Below are 23520 nucleotides of genomic sequence, written 5' to 3' on the forward strand. Positions count from 1 at the left end.
CTTGGAGCTGGTGCATGGGGATGACCCAGAGAGATGTTATGGGGAGGGAGGTGGGAGGGGGGTTCATGTTTGCGAACGCATGTAAGAATTAAAGATTTTAAAATTTAAAAAATAAATTAAAAAAAAAAAGAATTTTAAAAATCATTTTAATATCTTTTTTTTCTTTTTATACTAACTCTGTCTATAGGGCTGGCATCATCATCCTTATGTACATATTAGAAATCCAGGGCATAAAGAGGACACCAAATATGTGCTTTTACTAATTATACTGCTTTGAAAAACTCTGACATTATTTGGCTAGGAACTCTGTGGCTCAGAGGTTAAAGCGTCTCCTCAGTGAAGGAGGCTTGGGTTTGATCCCTGGGTAGGGAAGATCCCATGGAGAAGGAAATGGCAACCCACTCCAGTATTCTTGCCTAGAGAATCCCATGGACGGAGGAGCCTGGTGGGCTACAGTCCACAGGGTTGCAAAGAGTCAGACATGACTGACTGACTTCACTTTCACTTTCATTTTATTCAGTTAAACTGAAAATGCCAATGAAGACAGATATATAGATATAGCAATATGTCTAAGGTGAAAAGAAAGTAAAAAAAGAATGAAATAATGCTATCTGCAGCAATACACTAAGCGAAGTAAACCAGACAGACAAATATATGGTAGAAATTATGTGATGCGGAATCTAAAAAAGATACAGATGAACGTATTCACAAAACAGAAAAAGATACACATTGAAAACAAATTTATGGATAGAGGAGAATAAATTAGGAGGTTGGGATTAACCTATACACACTACTATACATAAGACAGATAATCAACAAGGGCCTACTATATAGCGCAGGGAACTATTATTTTGTGACAACCTAGAAAGGAAAAGAATCTGAATATATACATATATGTATGTGTGTGTGTGTGTGTGTGTGTGTGTGTGTGTGTAACTGAATCACTGTGCTGTAACACGGCATGTAAATCAACTATATTTCAATTAAAAAAGTGATATAGTGAATGCTTCACATGTTCTCTCTTCTGAGACATTCTTTCCGAAATAACTCATTTCCATGATGATGGTTTCTTTCTTTAAATTTCCTTTGGGGAAAAGAATGAACATTTTTGACTAACTACTGTACTTAGTGCATTATTTATTCATCCAATTGCATTACTTGAGTGTGTGTGTGCTCAGTTGCTCAGTTGTGTCCGACTCTTCCAACCCTACGGATTATAGCCTTCTTGGAAAACCTCAAGGATACAGTGAAAGAAAGTCCATAATGTTTCACTCTCAAAGGGCTTACAGTCTCCTGGAAGAGACAGATCTGAATCAGTTATGAATATGTTATTCAAACGAACATCTTTGTAATTATAAACAGAGGAAAGTCATCAACCATAAAAAAAGGCTTCTATGTAGGCATATAAAAAAATATTTTAAAAGACCAATGAGTCAAGGACAGCTTTCCTCAGAAAGTGTTTCTTGAACTGGTATCTGAAAGGAACTCACAGGATGAAGAACAGTCAGAGGAAAGCTATGAAGAGTGTTTTAGCGTACAGGTACTGAGAAGGACAGGTTCAAAGAACTAGTGAGGAACTGTAGAGCAGTCAATGTTATTAAAACACAGAAGACGTGGGAGAGATGAGGCTAACAGGCAGATGGAGGCCAGAACATGCCGTGCCTCCCAGGGCAAGGGTCCACTTTATTCTTATTTGCTGGGACCCAGGAGAACCCCAGGGATGGGGGAGCCTGATGGGCTGCCGTCTATAGGGTTGCACAGAGTCGGACCCGACTGAAGCAACTTAGCAGCAGCAGCAGTTGTTGTTACTTCTGTTACCAAGTGTTTTGCTCAATGTAGAATCTACCTGAGTCTTTTATTTGTTTACATCTTATTGAGATAGGCTCATACAGGTCTGGAAAGCTCCAGCTTCTGCCATGACTCCTGGGGTACCATGTGAGTCATGTGTAGTGACTCTTCTAAATGCAAATGTGCCTAAATACAGAAGATAACCAGCAACATCCTGCTTCTCTTCCCAGACCCTATCTAGAAATGATGTAAGCATCACCTTTCACTCAAATAGGTTCAGGCACAAGTGGCTAGGGAGAGCCACTCCCTTCATAACTCAGGGGTAGTGGAAGAAAGAAAAACATTTATCATTGTGAATCTATTATTACCATTCAAAATGTCTATCAAGTGCATGGTGCTCTATTCCAAGTAAGTGTAGATACTCTGTAGAAAAAAAAAATTACTTTTGAATAGAGCTGTTTTATAGGTCCACCTTAGTCGGCAAAGTAATGTCTCTGCTTTTAAATATACTACCTAGGTTGGTCATAACTTTTCTTCCAAGAAGTAAGCGTCTTTTAATTTCATGACTGCAATCACCATCTGCAGTGATTTTGGAGCCCCCCAAAATACAGTCTGACACTGTTTCCACAGTTTCCCCATCTATTTCCCATGAAGTGATGGGACCGGATGCCATGATCTTCGTTTTCTGAATGTTGAGCTTTGAGCCGGCTCTCGCAGCCGCCCGTGCTTAGTGAACCAGCTCTCGCAGCCGCCCGCACTTAGTGAGCCGGCTCTCCCAGCCACCAGATCTCTTCAAGAAAATTAGAGATACCAAGGGAACATTTCATGCAAAGATGGGCTCGATAAAGGACAGAAATGGTATGGACCTAACAGAAGCAGGAGATATTAAGAAGAGGTGGCAAGAATACACAGAAGAACTGTACAAAAAAGATCTTCACGACCCAGATAGTCATGATGATGTGATCACTAATCTAGAACCAGATATCTTGGAATGTGAAGTCAAGTGGGCCTTAGAAAGCATCACTACGAACAAAGCTAGTGGAGGTGATGGAATTCCAATTGAGCTGTTTCAAATCCTGAAAGATGATGCTGTGAAAGTGCTGCACTCAATATGCCAGCAAATTTGGAAAACTCAGCAGTGGTCACAGGACTGGAAAAGGTCAGTTTTCATTCCAATCCCAAAGAAAGGCAATGCCAAAGAGTGCTCAAACTACCGCACAATTGCACTCATCTCACAGGCTCGTAAAGTAATGCTCAAAATTCTGCTAGCCAGGCTACAGCAATACGTGAACCATGAACTCCCTGACGTTCAAGCTGGTTTTAGAAAAGGCAGAGGAACCAGAGATCAAATTGCGAATATCCGCTGGATCATGGAAAAAGCAAGAGAGTTCCAGAAAAACATCTATTTCTGCTTTATTGACTATGCCAAAGTCTTTGACTGTGTGGATCACAATAAACTGTGGAAAATACTGAAAGAGATGGAATACCAGAACACCTGACTTGCCTCTTGAGAAATCTGTATGCAGGTCAGGAAGCAACAGTTAAAACTGGACATGGAACAACAGACTGGTTCCAAATAGGAAAAAGAGTACGTCAAGGCTGTATATTGTCACCCTGCTTATTTAACTATATTATATGCAGAGTACATCATGAGAAACTCTGGACTGGAAGAAACACAAGCTGGAATCAAGATTACTGGGAGAAATCTCAATAACCTCAGATATGCAGATGACACCACCCTTATGGCAGAAAGTGAAGAGGAGCTAAAAAGCCTCTTGATGAAAGTGAAAGAGGAGAGAGAGAAAGTTGGCCTAAAGCTCAACATTCAGAAAACATAGATCACAGCATCCAGTCCCATCACTTCATGGGAAATAGATGGGGAAACAGTGGAAACAGTGTCAGACTTAATTTTTGGGGGCTCCAGAATCACTGCAGATGGTGACTACAGCCATGAAATTAAAAGACGCTTACTCCTTGGAAGAAAAGTTATGACCAACCTAGATAGCATATTCAAAAGCAGAGACATTACTTTGCCGACTAAGGTCCGTCTAGTCAAGGCTATGGTTTTTCCAGTGGTCATGTATGGATGTAAGGGTTGGACTGTGAAGAAGGCTGAGCACTGAAGAATTGGTGCTTTTGAACTGTGGTGTTGGAGAAGATTCTTGAGAGTCCCTTGGACTGCAAGGAGATCCAACCAGTCCATTCTGAAGGAGATCAACCCTGGGATTTCTTTGGAAGGAATGATGCTAAAGCTGAAACTCCAGTACTTTGGCCACCTCATGAGAAGAGTTGACTCATTGGAAAAAACTGTGATGCTGGGAGGCATTGGGGGCAGGAAGAGAAGGGGAAGACCGAGGATGAGATGGCTGGATGGCATCACTGACTCGATGGACATGAGTATGAGTGAACTCTGGGAGATGGTGATGAATAGGGAAGCCTGGCGTACTGCGATTCATGGGGTCGCAAAGAGTTGGACACGACTGAGTGACTGAACTGAACTGAGCTTTAAGCCAACTTTTTCACTTTCCTCTTTCACTTTCATCAAGAGGCTTTTTAGTTCCTCTTCACTTTCTGCCATACGGGTGGTTCATCTGCATATCTGAGGTTATTGAAATTTCTCCCGGCAATCTTGATTCCAGCTTGTGTTACTTCCAGTCCAGTGTTTCTCTCGATGTACTCTGCATATAAGTTAAATAAGCAGGGTGACAATAGACAGCCTTGATGTACTCCTTTTCCTATTTGGAACCAGTCTGTTGTTCCATGTCCAGTTCTAACTGTTGCTTCCTGACCTGCATACAGATTTCTTAAGAGGCAGGTCAGGTGGACAGTATATTCAAAAGCAGAGACATTACTTTGACGACTAAGGTCCATCTAATCAAGGCTATGGTTTTTCCTGTGGTCATGTATGGATGTGAGAGTTGGACTGTGAAGATGGCTGAGCACTGAAGAACTGATGCTTTTGAACTGTGGAGTTGGAGAAGACTCTTGAGAGTCCCTTGGACTCCAAGGAGATCCAACCAGTCCATTCTGAAGGAGATCAACCCTGGGATTTCTTTGGAAGGAATGATGCTAAAGCTGAAACTCCAGTACTTTGGCCACCTCATGCGAAGAGTTGACTCATTGGAAAAAACTCTGATGCTGGGAGGGATTCGGGGCAGGAGGAGAAGGGGACGACCGAGGATGAGATGGCTGGATGGCATCACAGACTCGATGGACGTCAGTCTGGGTGAACTCCGCGAGTCGGTTATGGACAGGGAGGCCTGGCGTGCTGTGATTCATGGGGTCGCAAAGAGTCAGACATGACTGAGCGACTGAACTGAACTGACTGATAGGTCCACCAATACAGTGAACTGTTCTGAAGCATTTTTATTACCTACTTTTCACTTCAAAAGGGTCCCTACTTTGACTACAGATAATCTAAATAACCTTATCATTGCCTTCCCTTAAGGCTTTAGACTTGACCCCAAGAACAATATGAAGCCAAAAAGATGTAAACGGAGTGAAGAAATGTTCTGATTTGCTTTTCCATGATTTTGTGGTGGTGGTCTAGTCACTTAGCTGTGTCAAACTCTGTGACCCCAAGGACTGTAGCCTGACAGGCTCCTCTGTCCATGGGATTTCACAGGCAAGAATACTGGAATGGTTTGCCATTTCCTTTTCCAGGGGATCTTGCTGACCCAGGGATCGAACCAGGTCTTTTGCATTCCAGGCAGATTCTTTACTGTCTGAGGTACCATGATGTTACCTCAAGCTTACAGATGTGTTGTCTTTGAGTTGTTCCTGTGTATATGTCCACCTGATACATTGTTTCGGGAGCAAGGTATTTCTATTCACACATTCTCAGTTCTTAGCGCAGCCTTAGCTGGGGCTTTAATACTTGATAAAGTTTTGCCCTATTCTGAAATAGTCTAAGCATTGTACCTATTTTTTCCCAGGTTATTTGTTTCTTCCAATACTCCTTGCACTTTTATTTAGATTTAATACTACCTATATTGATAGTTTAAAAAATCATATAGATTCTTCAAAGAATTCAAAAAATCAAATTATTTTTTCTAAAGAAAACAAATCTTCTAATCGGAAGTATGGAATTGGGACTTACCTGATGATTCAGTGGTTAAGAACCCACCTTCCAATGCAGGGGACATGGGTTTGATCTCTGGTTGGGGAACTAAGATCCCACATGCCATGGGGCTACTGAGTCCCTGCATGGTTTAGAGCCTGCACTCCAACACTAGGGAAAGCCCATGTGCCACAATGGAAAAAGATCCCTCATGGTGCAACTAAGGCCCAACAGGACCAAAAAAAAAAAAAAAAACAGAAAACCAAAACCCATTAAAAAGAAAAAAAGAGAAGTATGGAATTAAGGACAATAAATAATGGCTGAAAGACTAAACTTACCTTTCAGCTTTTTCGAAATGTGAGAAAATGAAAAAGGAATTTGAGCAATCAGATGTCATACAGGGTACTGAAAATTGCTTACTGATGAATATCAATTAAAAGAAAAGTAAACATCCAAACTATATTCCATATACTGATCTACAGTCTGATATAGTTAGGATTTCTGGTAGGATATTTTGATTAGTTGCTAGATATGCTTGGCAAGTATTTAGAAAAAGTAATGTAAAATGGGGGAAGAGACATCTACAGTAGACAAGATTTCCCTCATTTTTGATGAGAAGAAAAGTACTTTATTTTGATATCTTCCCTATAAGAATTGAAAGCTTATGAATAATTTTTAGAAGGTCTGCAGTTGCTGGGTCTCTGACAACTCACCCTGAAACCAACTGTGGAATCTGGGAGACGGGAACAAGGTTTTCATGGATATAACAAAGATCAACCTTCAACCTCTTGGGCAAGGGAAGATGAAAGAATGTGTGATAGGGAAACAGCAGAGAATGTAAATTTGGAATCCTGAGTTTGCCTCTACCACTCAGTAGCTGGGTGATCTAAGTAAGTTGCTTAAACTCTCTTAAGATTTCACTTATTTAAAATATAGACAAAATGGTGGCTCTTACTCAAAGTGGGAATGAAACTCTAACGAAAAAAGGCTGTGCCCTAACACTGACAGACTTGGGCTCTCTTTCTCAACAGATACCATCAGGAGGCATGTTTTTTCATCAGAAGGAATTGTAAATGTTCCTTTTTTGGGAAGCCCTGAAACTAGACACAACATTTTTATGTGAGAAATAGAAATCAAGACAGAGCCACACGGAGGGTCCATTCTCTCAGAATATTTTATATTTTGCAGAGAATACTGAAGGAGACAGAGGAACATGATAAATACTTATAGGGAAGATTACACATTTTCAGATGTGTAGAACAAGAGCTCAGCAAATGCTAACAAAGATTGATTCAAAGAAAGGCTGACTCTTGTTGCAAGCCAGCTTGGTTAAGGACTCTGTGTTACACTCAGAGGATGAGCAGAGGTAGAATGATCAGAATATGTAGTGTGCTCTTGCTAAGTTTAAAGATTTTTATGTATTCTAGTGAGTAGAAGCTTGAAGATTTCATCTGTTAGATACATAAGAATGTACATAATTTGCTTTAGTGTAATCAGTTCTTCTCAAGGCATTAGTATACTTCTTTAAAAAGCTATAAATAGCAGAATCCCCATAGGTATTTATAAATAGATAAGTCAAGATTATAGTTACTAGATCTAGCAAAAATCTAGTAATACATTATCTCTTATTACATGCTATTACTATCTTAATTTTGATATATTACTGAAGCTTTTGAGAAGATTAACTGAAATGCTAAAAGGGTTTTGCAAAGATTAAGAGATTAAATGAATGTAAAGTGAATAATAATTATAATGACTATCTTGCTGTACCAACATTCTTACTGTTTTCCTTTCACCATTTCATTACGTAATATCCCTCAATGTAAAGCTGCATTTACACAAAAGCACCAGTGATAAACTTCACTTTGGTAATTTCTAATTGGGCTTGAGAGACTCAAAGTTTTTCTTTTTCAATATTATTTTTGATCTCCAATTTTTATTAAGTTATTCAATTTTTATGAAATTTTCTAGAACAAGTAGCTAGTAGATTATCTGCAAAAGGTATTTCCGGTAAGAATATAACCCCCATGAATAGGAATACACTGAAAACTACAAATGTATTATTTATGTTGTTCTTTTAGCTCCACTTTTTCTTTTTAAAATTCTAGCTACCTGTTGTAAGAAGGTCAGAATAATATTAAAAAAATAGCTAAATGTTATAGGCTCTGAAGTTCTTAATAACACATAATATGGTGAAAATGATAGAATACTGAACCACAGAGGTCACTAAAAAATGCAGTTAACAAATATGATGCCATTAAATTAAAACATGTAATTAAAATGTTATCCCCACCATTTAAAATCTACAATGAATAGTGTTTCTAATATAGCTTCGATGGGGTCATCTAAAGGACACTGCCCAAGCTATGATTTCAATTCCTTTTCTTATATTTATGCCAATTAAAGAAAGCTGTAAATGCATTCCTATTAAAGAAACTTATAATCCAATGTAGGATAGTAGCTCCCAATCAGGAGAATGAGGAATACGGCCCTCAAAAGACATTTTGTTATTTCTGGAGACCATTTTGTTTGTCATACCTGGCTGGTATGTGAGCTGGTGCTACTGGCATCTGGTGAGTAGAAGTCAGAGATGCTACTAAACTTCTATAAAGCAAAGGCCCCAAAACAAAGATCTGGTCCTAAGTGTCAACAATGCCACTGTTACAGAATCTTGGTCTATCATAATTCATCCTTTCAGTTTATATATTCCAATATAGCCATAAAATAACCACAGTAGATAAAACGCTCTAATATTGGCAAAATGTCAGAAAATGGCCATTCTTATAATTTGCCAATGAAAGTGGAATATCAATTGAAGTAAATGTTTTGGAGGCAATCTGTAACTTCAAAAATCTTCCTCTACTTGCCTTTGTACTTTTCTTTTTAACTTGAAGTTTAGCCGAATTACAATGTTACATTACTTTTGTTACAGGAAAGAACTCCGTTGGATCTGTTTCTTTTACTTTAATCTTGGCTTCTGGTTGCTTTTGTTCGCTAAAAGGATACTGTCCATACATAATGGCTTGTCTTGGGGAACCCAGTCCCTCTACGTGAATGTTAAACCAAAATGCTCTTGTATGGGACCTTGTCTACCTGTGGACGGCTGGAGGAAGAAAGAAATTAACACATCCAATTCCAGAAATTGGCCATTCCAGGAGATATCTGCAAGATTAATGATCCTCTTACTTTTCTTCCTCACCCCACATCCCATACCTCTGTTCTATAAAAGAACCTGACATCCAGCACTGATAAAATAGTTATTTTGAGACATTAGTCTCCCACAGTCTCATTCAGTTGGTTTTCCAAATGAAGTCATATTCCTCGCCTTAACACTTTGTGTGTCGACTTACTGATCTGCCACGCGGCAAGCAGAGCAAGCTTGGACTCAATAACCCTTTCAGGTGTACAACCAGCAATTTGATGATTTTGTATCTTGAGTACCATGCAAAGTTACTGTAGTATTATTGACTATATTCCTGTGCTGTACATTTTACTTCTAAGAAGCATTTCCTAACAAATTTATATAACGAGTATATGTAATTGTATTGAAATAGCCATTCTCTTGCACGAACAAGTGTTCAATAAGTAAGAAGTTAAATAAAAGAGGATACTCATAATAGGCAATGATAAAAAATGGTACAATTGTATAGTCTAACAAGAAACGATGAATACGATGTTACAGGTTATAAATAATTAAGGTTATATGAATTTATAATTCATATGTTTATAATTATATTTATAATCAAATTTATTACTTACATTTATACATATGTAGGTGCACATATATGTGTATATATATATATATATTTATGTGTGCATGTATCCATAGCAAAAGTCAGGAAGGATAAAAAGTAAATATTAAGAAAAAGAAGAGTCAGTCATGGAGCATGTTTTGAAATGCTCACTTTTTACTTTAGAAAGTTTAATATTTACATTTCTTTCAAGTGTAGGAAATTTGTGAAATCTTAAAAAATGCAATAAGAATATATCACATAATAATAAGTACACATAGACACGGTCTATTTGTAAGGGCTACGTGAGGAATTCATTTCTGAGTAGGTTTTAATTAGTGTTTCCTGGTGAAAGGGAATTAAAGACAATTTGGAACAATTAGAGGAGACCACCACAAAAAACTGAGTGGAACTCTGGGCAACCTAAAGAGAAATGGGTAAAGTAGCAATGTAGAAACACTCAATTGTAAGAGTTGTGATTTAAATTCAAATGAAAGCTCTCTTTTTTTAAAAAAAAGAAAATGCCTTAATTGGACACAGCTTAATTAGCATTTGCCTCAATCAAGCAAATTAAATTCTTCAATACGGAACATATCTATAGGAAACTTCAATTTCTACTTAAAAGTTAAATTATTTTACAAACTTTTTTTATATTTGTGTACTTGAATCTAATCATTTGCATAGTTTTAGTTAAAAGAATTCAGCATGAGAGATTAAAAATATTAAAGAAAGAAAATAATATATGAAATTATCTTCAGTTTGCAGCTTGCCTTACAAAGATTTAGAAATCTCTTTCTTGTACAGCTCAGTCTTTCAAAAGCATGGGTAGGCCTTTTCATGTATAGTTATAACCTTAACATTGTAAAGGTAGCAATTCATAGATAGAATCATGGGGTCAGCAGTTCATACTTCAGAATTCTAAGATATCCTTAGTAATAATGAGTTAACACCTGAGGAAGTACATTCATTTGATCAATGCAGAAATGTTGCTGCTCAAATACCTAAGTAGTTAAAAAACAATATATCAAGGAGTAGAAAAATCCACCAGTGCTGAACTATACTTATTTACATATTGTCTTAAAGGTATTATTATTATAACCCCAAAACAGACATGCCCCAGGGCTCCATTCATAAAAATAAGCAAATATCATTTACTGGGAACCGTCTTCAGAAGAAATAAAAGCATTCCATGTAAGAATTAACGTCATTGTCAATTGTTCTATTAAAATGTTGTTTACAAGGGCAAGTTTTCCCAGATTTGTTCAGAGAAAGCTGTGAAAGCAATCTTATCTCCCATTTAAAGGCACGCACAGCCAAGTCACCACAAATTTTCTATTTAAATTTGAAGACTTCCTTATATTTTATCTTAATTCTGGAAAAAATATACTATTTATCCTATTAAATTTCTACTACTTTCTTTAAGATATTTCACATTTTATTTCATTTCAGTTATGTTTTCCAGTAGACTGTACTAGTGAATTTTAACCAAGTCCATATAACAAACACATTTATTACAATATAACATCTTGCTATAGTCAGCCACTTCCCTGGTGGCTCAGAGGTTAAAGTGTCTGCCTTCAATGCGGGAGACCTGGGTTCAATCCCTGGGTTGGGAAGATCCCCTAGAGAAGGAAATGGCAATCCACTCCAGTACTCTTGCCTGGAGAATCCCATGGACGGAGAAGCCTAGTAGGTTACCGTCCACGGGGTCGCAAAGAGTCGGACACGACTGAGCGACTTCACCTTCAACCTTCAGATAATCAAACAAATGATGTCATATCTTCACCACTATTTAAAAATTAGTGGTGAATTATGCTTATCTATGGGCTTCCCTGGTGGCTCAGACAGTATAGAATTTACCTGAAATGCAGGAAAGCCGAGTTTGATCTCCAGGTCAGGAAGATCCCCTGGAGAAGGGCATGGCAACCCATTCCAGTATTCTTGTCTGGAGAATTCCATGGACAGAGGAGCCTGGTGGGCCATAGTCCATGGGGTTGCAAAGAGTCAGACACAACACTTTCACTTTCACATGCTTATGTATATGTATACACACACACACTATATTGGCCAAACATACATTTTGTGGCATACAGATTTTTGTTGTGCAAATGATGGTTTTAAAATCAGGGTTTTAATTTAATTTTTAATGTAAAAGGTAAAGCTAAGAAAGCCAAGATTGTCCTCCAAATTATTGTGTGTTTTACTGTTTTAATTTTTAAAGAATAGATTGTTTTTCTAAAAATTTGTTTGGTATTTACTATATCTTTTTTTGTTGGACTGGCCATCATTATCTTCATTTTACATGGTAGGAATCCAGAATATATGTCTTAAGAAAGTCACAGGGTGTTTCTTCCTGCCTCTTTTATTATCATGGTCTTTATTAATGAATCAATTAAACTAGATAATTATTAAGGACTTCCTACCTTCTGTGTTCTGGAGTAACCAAAGAGAGGGCTGACAGTTTTACAGTGTAGAGTCCAATCATGCATAGGATGTATTGTGAATGTTGCTCCCTAGAGAATTCATTTGCAACTCACTGGGCTGTGGGCCCTAAGGTCATGCAACCAGTGGCACTGATTATTGAACAAGTTATGGTTAGTGAACTAAGAGACTCACAGCTCTTTGCTTGGGTGTTTGGATGTTGGAGATGAGAAGCGTAATGCACAGAGAAAGTTACCATGTGAAATCAAACAAAGCATTAAAAGTACTCTTTAGGAACTGAGTCAAAGTTCTGTGGTACCATGTTGAAGAAAGGATCAAGCTGATTTCAGGCATCACAAGGTGGTAGGATTATTGACTGAAAAGAATCAAGGAAATAGCCAAGGAACAGTAAATATTCTAAAGAGGATAATGTTTTTATAAGAGTTGTTCAGTGGAGACATGCAGTGTGAAAAAGGACAGAATACACAGGGCTCGGCTAAACTACTGATAACATTATATACCAGTCTATGGTATTTGAAACATGTGGTGGTGGTTTAGTTGCTAAAGTCGTGTCCAACTGTTTTGCAACCCCATGGACTGTAGCCTGCCAGGCTTCTCTGTCCATTGGATTTCTCAAGCAAGAATACCCGAGTGGGTTGCCACTTCCTTCTCCGGCGGATCTTTCCAACCCAGGGATCAAACCCATGTCTCCTGCACTGCTGGCAGATTCTTTACTGCTGAGCCACAGGGAAGCCCTATTTGAACTATGCTGCTGCTTCTGCTAAGTCGCTTCAGTCGTGTCCGACTCTGTGACCCCACAGACAGCAGCCCACCAGGCTCCGAACTATAGGTCAAGGGAAACTATCGGCACTGAGATGAAGAAAGTAGGACATGGATTCAAATTCATGAACCTGAGTTCCTGCTTTATGTACTTAGTGGCTATTTGGCCAATTGTGTAACCACTCAATACTTCAATTTCTCCAACTTGAAAATAAAATGCATCACACACATGCATTTCTGAGTTGTTAAAGGATTAGACTAAATACACTAACACACTTATTGCCAGGAATAAATGAACTTAATATTAATGTTCTTATTTTTCTTAGTAATAGTTCCCACTATGTGACCTGAGTTTGGGCCAGTTGATTATGAATAGATTAAAATGAAATGGGACAGCATGGCATCAGAATGTCAGATTAGAAGGCAATTGCAAAAGTGGCAAGTTAAAATTAATCCAGAACTAGTTTCAAGTTCTAGCCTTATTTATTTGTAGTGTCTTGGGACCAATCACTTAGCATTTTGAATCAAATTCTACTTTTCATTAACTATAAAATGGGACAATAACAATGTGGGTGGATGATTTAAGGAGACTGAATATTAAAATATTAGCTGTCTTTTTAAAGTTAGTCGCTGCTCAATAAATTGTAAATTTAAAATTCTGATTATTGTTATTAATACTATAATCTTAGGAGCAGCAGTGACTCAATAGGATAACAAATGTCTGATTATGAAAGTAGAGAAGAAATGGATAAGTTCAAGGTGGGAAATTTCATAATTAATGACACATAGACTTAAGAAGTGATGTAGCTATGAAAATATGATTATTGAATATTTTTAATAACATAATTCTGTGATTTCTGGGATTCTTTAGCAACTATTTTGTCTGTGCCCTTTGTTTTCCTTCAGAAGGAATCTGGCAAGCTTACAGGCTGCTTAGAGGACACTTAAGTTCACACTAAGAATCCAGTGTATGTAGAGTAGACTCTGTTTCTCACCCATCCACAAATGAGTTTCTCATCTCACTGATGTGGTCCAGACCATGTTGGTGTCTCTCAGATCTCACCAGTTACCACTTATATTTAATTATATGTTATGCTTTGCATTTGTTTCAACTTGCTTTCTCCTCACTGATACTATAGCGGACAGAGCATAGTTCTTATATTTCCTTTGTTTTCCCATCATGCCCAGATCACTCAATCAAGATAGCGAACTTAATGATATGGCTTGGCATCCTTTCCTACCAGAATATCCCCCAACATAGGATGATAATTTTCAATTCAGTAATTCTGTGTAGATGACTGTTAGAGTGGCATGGTTGGTTCTAGGATGCGTTCCTCCATTCATAAAGCTCAGCTTCTCTGCTGCAGGGGGCTAGAAGGGTTTGATCAGCTCTTGGTGATGGAGAGAGCTTCATGACATCACTCTGGTTTAGTTTGGTTCTTATTACTGTTGGTAGTCTTGGTGTGCTTCCCCTGTGGCTCAGGGATAAAGAATCTGCCTGCCAATGCAGGAGACATGGGTTCAATCCCTGGGTCAGGAAGATCCCCTGGAGGAGGAAATGGCAACCCACTCCAGTATTCTTGCCTGGGAAATACCATGGACAGGGAGCCTGAGGGGCTACAGTCCAGGGAGTCGCAAAAGAATTGGACATGACTTAGTGATTCAACAACAGCAATCTTGGTTTATGTGTTGGCCTCCACTTAGATGGTAAGTTTGATCTTAGTGTTTATAGTATTTTATTTCCATTTTAACCCCTTCTATTTTCAGAGAGTGCTAGCCATGCTACCATTCAACATTCCTGTCCTCAACCTATTGTCTTGTTGTCTGTAACTTCACTTGACCTGACAACATTCTGTGTACCCCTACAACTTTTCCTTGTCTAAATTTTCTGTACCTATAAGATAGCTGAAACCTTTGTGTGTTACCCCCATCATTTTATTTCCAGGCACACTCTACAATAATCCTTTTCCTCCCTGCTGTCAAGGGAATGGACAATAAGCATGCAATCTGCAGGGAACCAAAAGCAACTCTATGTTCTATGTTCACCCTTGACCCAAAGTGAGGGGAATATGTCAAGGTGTCATAAACATTGTTCATACTCTGCTCTTGTATATCAAGGAGACATTAAAATTCCCCTGGCATTCAATCCGGGGTCAGGATGAGAGCCTTTACTCTTTCACCATTTCCAATGCCATTGTCTATAGACATTTTACAGTACTCCTCTACAACTCGTCTTCAAGGAGAACTGGGGGGAGCACTTATTTCTTTCCACTGGTAAGGTAAGGAAAATCTTTACACAAATAACAATGCCCTCCTTTACAGGCCAAAGACTCCTAATTCCAAGTCATGACTCTCTCGCCCCCACCACCCCCCAAATCTCCTTACTGGTTTATAGCTCGTCCTACTCTCTTTGTAAGACCCCTGGAAAGTGTCAGGTCCAAACTATCGGGGCTCTTTTTAAAATATCTGGTGCTTAATATTTCTTTTACTCATTGAACTCAATACTATTCTAGGACAACAGGAAAAGTTTTACTTAATGTATCATACTGCTTAATAATAATATGCCAGCATTAGCACAAAAAGTGAGATAACTAGAGTAAAGGAATTCACTTTCATTCAATAATTATTTAAAGAATTTCTGCTGTTTTAAATATATATAAAAGATAAACAGTATTCACTTTTAGAGTAAAACTAAGGGGCCTTATCCATTTCTTAAATAGTTGACCCTCTAGTTAAATGGAATGATTAATATACAGAAACTGTATGGAAGACACATTGGTTCATTGATTTCAGACTAGGACAGTGTGACCCTGTTCATTTAGGTCTCTAGGAAAGTTTACAGGACTCATTTTTGGATATCCTTTCTAAAGTCCATCCATCTTACCATAACAGAATCCAGTTATCTCTCCCCTTATAGCAGCAAGAGTAAAAATATAATTTCAGGGAACACTTTCCATTTCTTACTTTAGAGAAGCACGCTTGTTATTTTGTCCTGTTTTCAGAAAATTCCTAACTCATACGTTCCTCTAAACTCTAAGGATCACTGATCCATAGAACTTTCACGTGTACAAAACAGTATCAGAGATGGTCCACTCTGTAGAGAAGGAATAAGTACAATAAGAATATATAGATAGGGCCTACACACAAAATACCCATATCAGGGAAAGGCATGAAAATACATGGATGGGACTTATTCAACCTGTATTCTCACACAGTTGAAAATTTTGCAATTCTAAATTAACTCTGAAACTGTTTTAGCTGAAATCTTGCCAATGTTTTCTTTTTCTATTGCTAGACTCATTGTCAGAATTATAAGCAATTTTTCTGCAATGTTTAGGAAATATAGTCTCTAAATGGACTTTCAATCATGCCATTAAAAAATAAAACGATACAAATCCTCTGCTTTGCATTTCAAGTCTTTTTCCATTTAGCAGCTTCCTCACAACCATAAAAACACATGGGGAAAGGCTGAGAGGAAAAAAATTCAAAAAGATATCTAACTTATGGTCAAAACATATGGGACAAAGTTGTCCAAAATATTGTCACAACTCCTCCATTAACAATTCATTCTATTGTAGAGCACTGTCAGACCTCCCAGATTCACTGACAGACTATTATATTCAGAATGGCTTTGAAAACTTACGGCACTTAGAAATGCTCTGGAGACATATAAAAATGTCTTTATTTAGAATGGAACATATAACAGCTGCCAAATTTGTAGGTTTGAAACCACTTCCAATAAGAATTAAAAGGCCTTCTTCCCAACTGAAATAGGGCTATCAATACATGACTTGTCTGCTCATGGGAAATAGTGGGTTCTTGTCTCTGATGTTGCAATTTAGTTTGAAATCACTTTCGTGATGACAGGGTACATAAGGATGATAAAACTATAAAGATGACAGTCTAATCTTCAAAGATCACTGATCATTGATAAAAGATTAAATAACGTAAACATCTGAAATGCCAGATTATCAGCTGGTTGGCACACTCTCAGTACTGAAGTATGCTGAGATACTACTGATAAGTGAAAAATGCTTTTCTTACAAGTAATGCAAAAATACATCCTCCCAAGAGGTGCAAGTGAATTGTAATAGCTTTGAGTTTAAGATGTATATGTTTTCTTATTAGTGAAGCAATATTTATAGTGTTAATAAATGATTTATAGTAAAGTGCTCAAATAAATTTTCCTCTCAAAGTAAAGACTGATTGCTGAGAATTTCAAGCACTTTTAAATCAACACTTTTCCGAATTCTAACCACAGTTTTAAAATATACTTACAAGAATGATTAGACAGGCTGGTCCTATAAAACTCCAGATAAAGTTGTTTTCTGTGCTAAGCCAACATCTGAAAAGTAAATAATAGATAAAATCTATACTTATGTTTGTATGTACTTCGACAAAGCAAGAGTTTCAATGATATACACAGCTTATTCAGAATTGCATATCAAAGATTTATGAGAACATCTTAACTTACACTTTGGTGGTGCCATAATATCTGTATCCTAATGATGCTGAAAATCCAACTACCACAGCTGGGCTGAGATAGCCAAAAATATAAAAATTCTTGTGCAAAAATCCTTTGTTATAGATGACTCCTACAACAATGAGATAGAGGTGGATGCCTTCAATGCACATCCATGCAAAGGCAGCTAAAAAGAAGTAGTGCAGCAGGCCAGCAACGATGGAACAGAAGAGCTAGACCACAAAGAAAGAACGAAACCATAAGCAATGCTTATTTTAACATTATTGTAACAAAAAAAATCTTGACTTTCTCTATAAATTATACTGTTTTATATAATGCTTGATCACAGTAAAATATCCTTGTCAAATGTCAAGCTTTTTAATTGTACCACTTCCACCTGATTTAAGAGAGCTGTGCTTCATCAATGTGCAACACTCATCAGTCCTGTAATAGAATTAAGTTGCTAGTCTTGTCTAGAGATTTATACTTTTTATACACTTATGTGATAAACTGTGGATTGGTCACGTGCAACCATGATTATCTCGGTGACTATGTTATGATTTGAGCTGATTTCTGTTCTGGAGATGTCTTTATTTTAATCGTGCTCAAAGAATGAAAACTATTGCTAACACTATGTTAAAACATAATAAATAAGAGACAGTACTGAATTTATAAAACAAATGAATAAATGATGATATATTTTACAAAAATACCCATTATACATTGACTTTAAGTTACAAGATTAACAGGTACATTTGAGATAGATTTCAGTAAAATGTTATCTATTAGTACTGACTTCAAACTTAGAACTAGCATTAGAAATAACAAATGAAACAGTTATACATTTCTGTATTAACAGAACTAACATAATTGGGCTTCCCTCGTGGCTCTGATGGTAAAGAATCTGCCCGTAATGTGGAAGACCCAGGTTTGATGCCTGGGTCAGGAAGACTCCTTGGAGAAGGAAATGGCAACCCACTCCAGTATTCTTGCCTGGAGAATTCCATGAACAGAGGAGCCTGGCAGGCTACAGTTTATGGGGTCACAAAGAGTCGCACATGACTGAGTGACTAACACACACACACACACAACCCAATTACTGGTGAGATAACATAATAATATTTAGATACTTACTACACTTAATAGAATATAAGTCAACCATAAAGAGATAACCTACTAAAATATATTTTAGAGCACTATATAAGGTTGGGAATGGTGATTAAAATCTGGGAACCACTTTAGTGCAGAAGTGAAATTTGAAATATGGCTTGAAAATGGGGAGAATTTGACAGTTGAAACACAGAATTGAAAAGAAAGACTGAAAAAAATAGTTTTGTGATGAGGACAATGATGGGATGAAGACAGGGGAATTATGCATTGGAGGATATTGGGGATACACAAAAATGAATGATGTTATAATACCATTGAAAAACAAACAAAAACAGATATGGAGTTTACAATTTAGCATATATTATATTAAATAGGTGCTTTGTGGCATCTACTTCAGAAGAGAACATTGATAACTGATGGGTTACCTCCACTGCTTGGAAGATCACTAAAAAGAATGGAAATATGGAGGCAACTGAAGGTTCTGTGGTCATGTTGATGTATTTCTCTGGTCTCCTGCTGCAGAGTGGGCTGCAGCAGCTGCACAGGAAAGCCACTGATGTGCTCACGATTTCCGATGGCTGTTGTTGTTTTTCACTCGCTAAGTCATGTTAGACTTGGTGAGACCCCAAGGACTGCAGCATGTCAGGCTTCCCTTTCCTTCACTATCTCCCAGAGTTTGCTCAAATTCATATTCATTGAGTTGGTGATGCCATCCAAGCATCTCATCCTCTGCCGCCCTCTTCTCCTTTTGCCTTCAATCTTCCCTGGCATTAGAGTCTCTTACAATGAGTTGGCTCTTCACATCAGGTGGCCCAAGTGTTGGGGCTTCACCTTCTGCATTGGTTCTTTCAATGAATATTCAGGGTTGATTTCCTTTAGGATTGACTGCTGGCAGCCATTGACTGCGCACAGCAAGACATTACTCTTCTTGAGAGATTTGCCATGTGACTTTGGTTGAGGGTCTTCTGAAAGGACTACTTCACAGGCAAGCTGAGCTTTCCTCAACTGCCCTGCTTTGTAATGTTTCTGTGCATGTGTGGTAAGTCACTTCAGTTGTGTCCAACTACCTGTGGCCTCATGGACTGTAATCCATCAGATTCCTCTGTGAAGGATCTCCTCCAGGGCATCTTTACCTCTCCATACCATCTCCTCCAGGGGATCTTTCCGACCCAGGGATCGAACTTGCATCTCTTAATCTCCTGCACTGCCAGGTGGGTTCTTTACCACTAGCACCACCTGGGAAGCCCGAGGTGCTTCTACGTCTACGACTAGTCCTTTCCTCCTTCTTTCCTTCTTCACTCAGGCTCAGACCTGCATCCTGGTCTGATGGCTCCCCATGTCTTTCTCTTCCCATCTTCTCTCAGAGTCATTTCACCTCAAAGTTATTGCTTGTTTTATCTCACCTTAGGATGACCCAGTCTACATCAATATGGGAGATATTTGATAAGGCTCTAGATCATTAATGGCGGAAAATGGTTATTACAAAAGTGCAGTTACTAGGTGGAGCTAATTCATCAAATTTCAGCCTATGAATTCTAATCTCTTTTGTGTTCTGTCCCTGTCATACGATAAACATTGTTTTCTACGATTTTTCTCCCCTCCACTTTTGTTTAATGGCCATGTAGAAAGAAACCAAAACAAACCAAAACAAAAAAAGGTTATTTCTTTTTACAACTCATCATGAGGGCCACTGTGGTTAATGGAATTAATCAGCAAGCTGCTAATATATGTTAGCATTTCAAACTTAGGAAAGCTTTGAGAACAAAGTATATAGTGTGCTTGCTCCACGGAGCCCTTAACTTCAATTCATGTTTCGATTACATATATATTTAGGAAAGTAAAAATCTAGAAAGCAGAGCGTAAGAGAGATCTACATACCTTATTAGTATTTGTATTTATCCCAACAAGAAAAACAAGTTCAGCAAGGAACAGGCTACAGCAGAGATTTTTGTGAATTGTTGTCCTCGTGCTTTGAATTTCACTGAAGAACCAGAAGGTAAAAATGCATAGAGCAAGGCAAATCAGCGAAATAATTATTCCTAGTTGAGTGATCCTTGTAAGAATATTATAATCTTTAATACCCTAAGGGAAAATAATAATACAGCTGTTAAGAGACTTAACTCAGTAGCTTGTCAAAGGAACTGCAACATATAATGAACTTTCTTTTTTGGTGAAACATTAATCAAACTGTTTCTAAAATGTAAAAATACAAATGTGCATTTAGATGAGAAAACTTTGTACTTCTGAATATGCTTAATATTCACAGAAATCTGATATAAATCACATAGCACTTTAACAGTTCTGTAATTAGTGATTTTTTTTCTAAGCATAGTATATATTAGTATATGGTTTAACAATGTTACCACCATCGGTTTCTTGGTATTAGCAAGGCAATTCATTATTGTAATGTGAAAATGGTTAATTAAAGCAGATTTATCAGTGACAAGAATAAGTCTCATTTCTATGCAGTAATTCATTTAAACACATTAAATGAAGGTATCAGAAATGCTGCAAAAATAGAATAACAAAATAGTATAGGTGAGAGACTTTGAAATGGGAAAGTTTGGTTTCACTCTAACCAGATGGTTTTATATACATAACAGAGGCACCTTAGTTTATTTAACATTCAGAAAAAATCACCTTTCATTCAGAAAAAAAAAAAAATCTTTATCACTGACATTACAGTTAGGCAGATTTATTTAGTCACAATAAGAATTTGGTGAATTCTAAGTTTTGTATAGAAATGAGACTGCAATCTAAAGATTACAAAATACAAAATAAAAAAATTATACAATGTAAATGCAAGGTATTATGATGTAAAATACATAATCTGAAGCTTTTCACTTTAGTGGGATTTTTCATGTCTAAAATTCTGTGGCATTCTACATTATTAAAAAACTGTATTTGTTACAGATGTGCTAACACTTATTGACCAGGTATCAGAAGTTTAAATGAATCTGTCATCAATAAAATTAAACTTTCAATACAAAGGGAAAGGCACTTAAATTTCATGATCCTTTAAAATGTACAAATGGTTCCTAAAAGCAGCATTAAAAACTAAAGTCTGGATAGAAATCTGATATACAACCTACTAGTTATTATAGATTGGTAAGTCTTACACTAAAAACAATCAAAGATTTAAACTAGACATGTCATAGAATGCAGGTAAGAAAAGAAAGACTAAAAAAGGTAATGTTGAGATCACATCAATAAATTAAATATGCTATTTACATCCAAAGAACATATAAAAATTATTTATTCTCTTGAACAACATAAAAAAACAAGAAAAAAAGCAAAGACAGATTTAGAAATATGAAGTAGGAAATTGCCTTACAATAGAAGAACCAGAAGACATCAAAATTGCAAAATGTGTCAGGTGGTTACAGCGGCACGAGGTGTGGGTATCATTCGAGTATGTCAGCTCACAGCCCTCTGAAGACCAGCTGCCATTCATGGTGTCAGGTAAGTAGTTCCAGAATGCACATTGACTCTTATATTTATCTGTGGTCTGAAAAAGAGACATTTTACTGATGAGAAAAGAGTCACACATACGATATCATTTCAGTTATATTTAAAATACTATTTTGCATAACAATATAATTAAAACCACGCCTAAAAGGTAAAGCATAAAATCAACACTAATAAGAGAGTGCTGCTGTTGTGTGAAAGAACTGAAGTTTATCCTATGACCATGCTATATTTTATCAATTCTGTTTCATGTAGTTGTGAGAATTATTATCAACTGAGATCATGTAGGGGCTTCCCAGGTGGCTCAGTGATAAAGAATCTGCTTGCTAATACAGGAAATGCAGGAGACCAGGGTTGAACTCCTGAGTCAGGAAGATCCCCTGGAGGAGGAAATGACAACCTATTCCAATGTTCTTACCTGGAAAATTCCATGGACTGAGGAGCCCGAAGGGCTATAGGCCATGGGGTCACAAAGAGTCAGACACGACTGAGCACCACCATGTATCTTGTCTAGAATGGTGCAGGACTATCTTTATTATCTTCAACAAATATTTATTGAGTATGCACTAGCTCTTAGTCATTGATCCAGGGGCTAAAAATAAAACACTGAACAAAACAGAAAAAGTGTACTGCAAACAGAAAAAGTGTATATAGAATATAAAAGTGAATTTATATTCTAATGAGAAGATGAGAACTTATTAAATAAACCAGGGAAGTAGGAACAGGATTAATCTTGAGGAGGCTTCTCACAGGAAAAGATGTTTAAGAAAATACTTCAGTTAAGTGACAGTGTGAGCCCTAAAGACTTGGAAACAGAGGGTTCTGACAGTTGGAGCGTAATACTGAAAAGCTCTGAAGTGAGACTCAACGAACGTTTTCCAGGTATATCTAGAAGCCAATGCAGTTCCAGTACTGAATGAGGTAGTGTGGTGAGTGTAAGATCATAGATCACAGGGGCTGATCAAATAGATTACAGGATGATTGTTCAATATGTAGCAGAGTTCTCCTTATCATATATTAATATTAACTAATCATAGTATAATACCTGATAAATGCACTGTAAGTTTTAATAAGTTATTCATAGAATGCTATATATCTATGCTAGTTTATCTTATAGAAATAGAAACTATTTACAATTATACAACAATTTATAGTTAACCACGTGCTTTCTCACCCATTTTGTTTAATCTGATCCTCCAAAGAGCCTTGTGAAGAGGGTATTGTGTTAAGAGACTAAGATATGTCAAAATTGTATTTAAGACCTGGTGGCTCAGTGGTAAAGAATCCACCTGCCAAGCAGGAGATGTGGGTTCCATTTCTGAGTTTGAAAGATCTCCTGGAGAAGGAAAGGGCAACCCACTGCAGTATTCTTGCCTGGGAAATCCCATGGACAGAGGAGCCTGGAAGATTACAGTACATGGGGTTGCAAAAGAGTTGGACATGACTTAGTGACTAAACAACAATAACAAATCATTGATAAGTGTAGTAAAACAGAATCAAACATAAATCTTCAGAGTAAATATTCATTAAAGAAAATATTGGTGGTGGTTTAGTCACTATTCTGCGTCCAAATCTTGCTAACCCATAGACTGAATCCCACCAGGCTCCTTTGTCCTTGGGATTCTCCAGGAAAGAACACTGGAGTGGGTGGCCATTTCTTTCTCCAGAGGATCTTCCTGACCCAGGGATCAAATCCAGGT

General features: G+C 37.4%; 1 protein-coding gene across 2 annotated transcripts in view; it reads right to left on the reverse strand.

The window, feature by feature from the left end:
- Positions 1-23520, reverse strand: part of ADGRL4 (adhesion G protein-coupled receptor L4) — a 141125-nt gene that overhangs the window by 19621 nt on the left and 97984 nt on the right. For both annotated transcript variants that reach the window (XM_013962706.2, XM_018045666.1), the window contains exons 9-12: positions 21687-21860; positions 20231-20434; positions 17255-17475; positions 17059-17125 (exon numbers count right to left, since the gene is read on the reverse strand). In XM_013962706.2, coding sequence (XP_013818160.1) covers positions 17059-17125; positions 17255-17475; positions 20231-20434; positions 21687-21860 — 666 coding nt within the window. The remainder of the gene's footprint in view (positions 1-17058; positions 17126-17254; positions 17476-20230; positions 20435-21686; positions 21861-23520) is intronic.

Source organism: Capra hircus, chromosome 3 (genome assembly GCF_001704415.2).
Source record: "Capra hircus breed San Clemente chromosome 3, ASM170441v1, whole genome shotgun sequence".
In the NCBI taxonomy this organism is placed as follows: Eukaryota; Metazoa; Chordata; class Mammalia; order Artiodactyla; family Bovidae; genus Capra; species Capra hircus.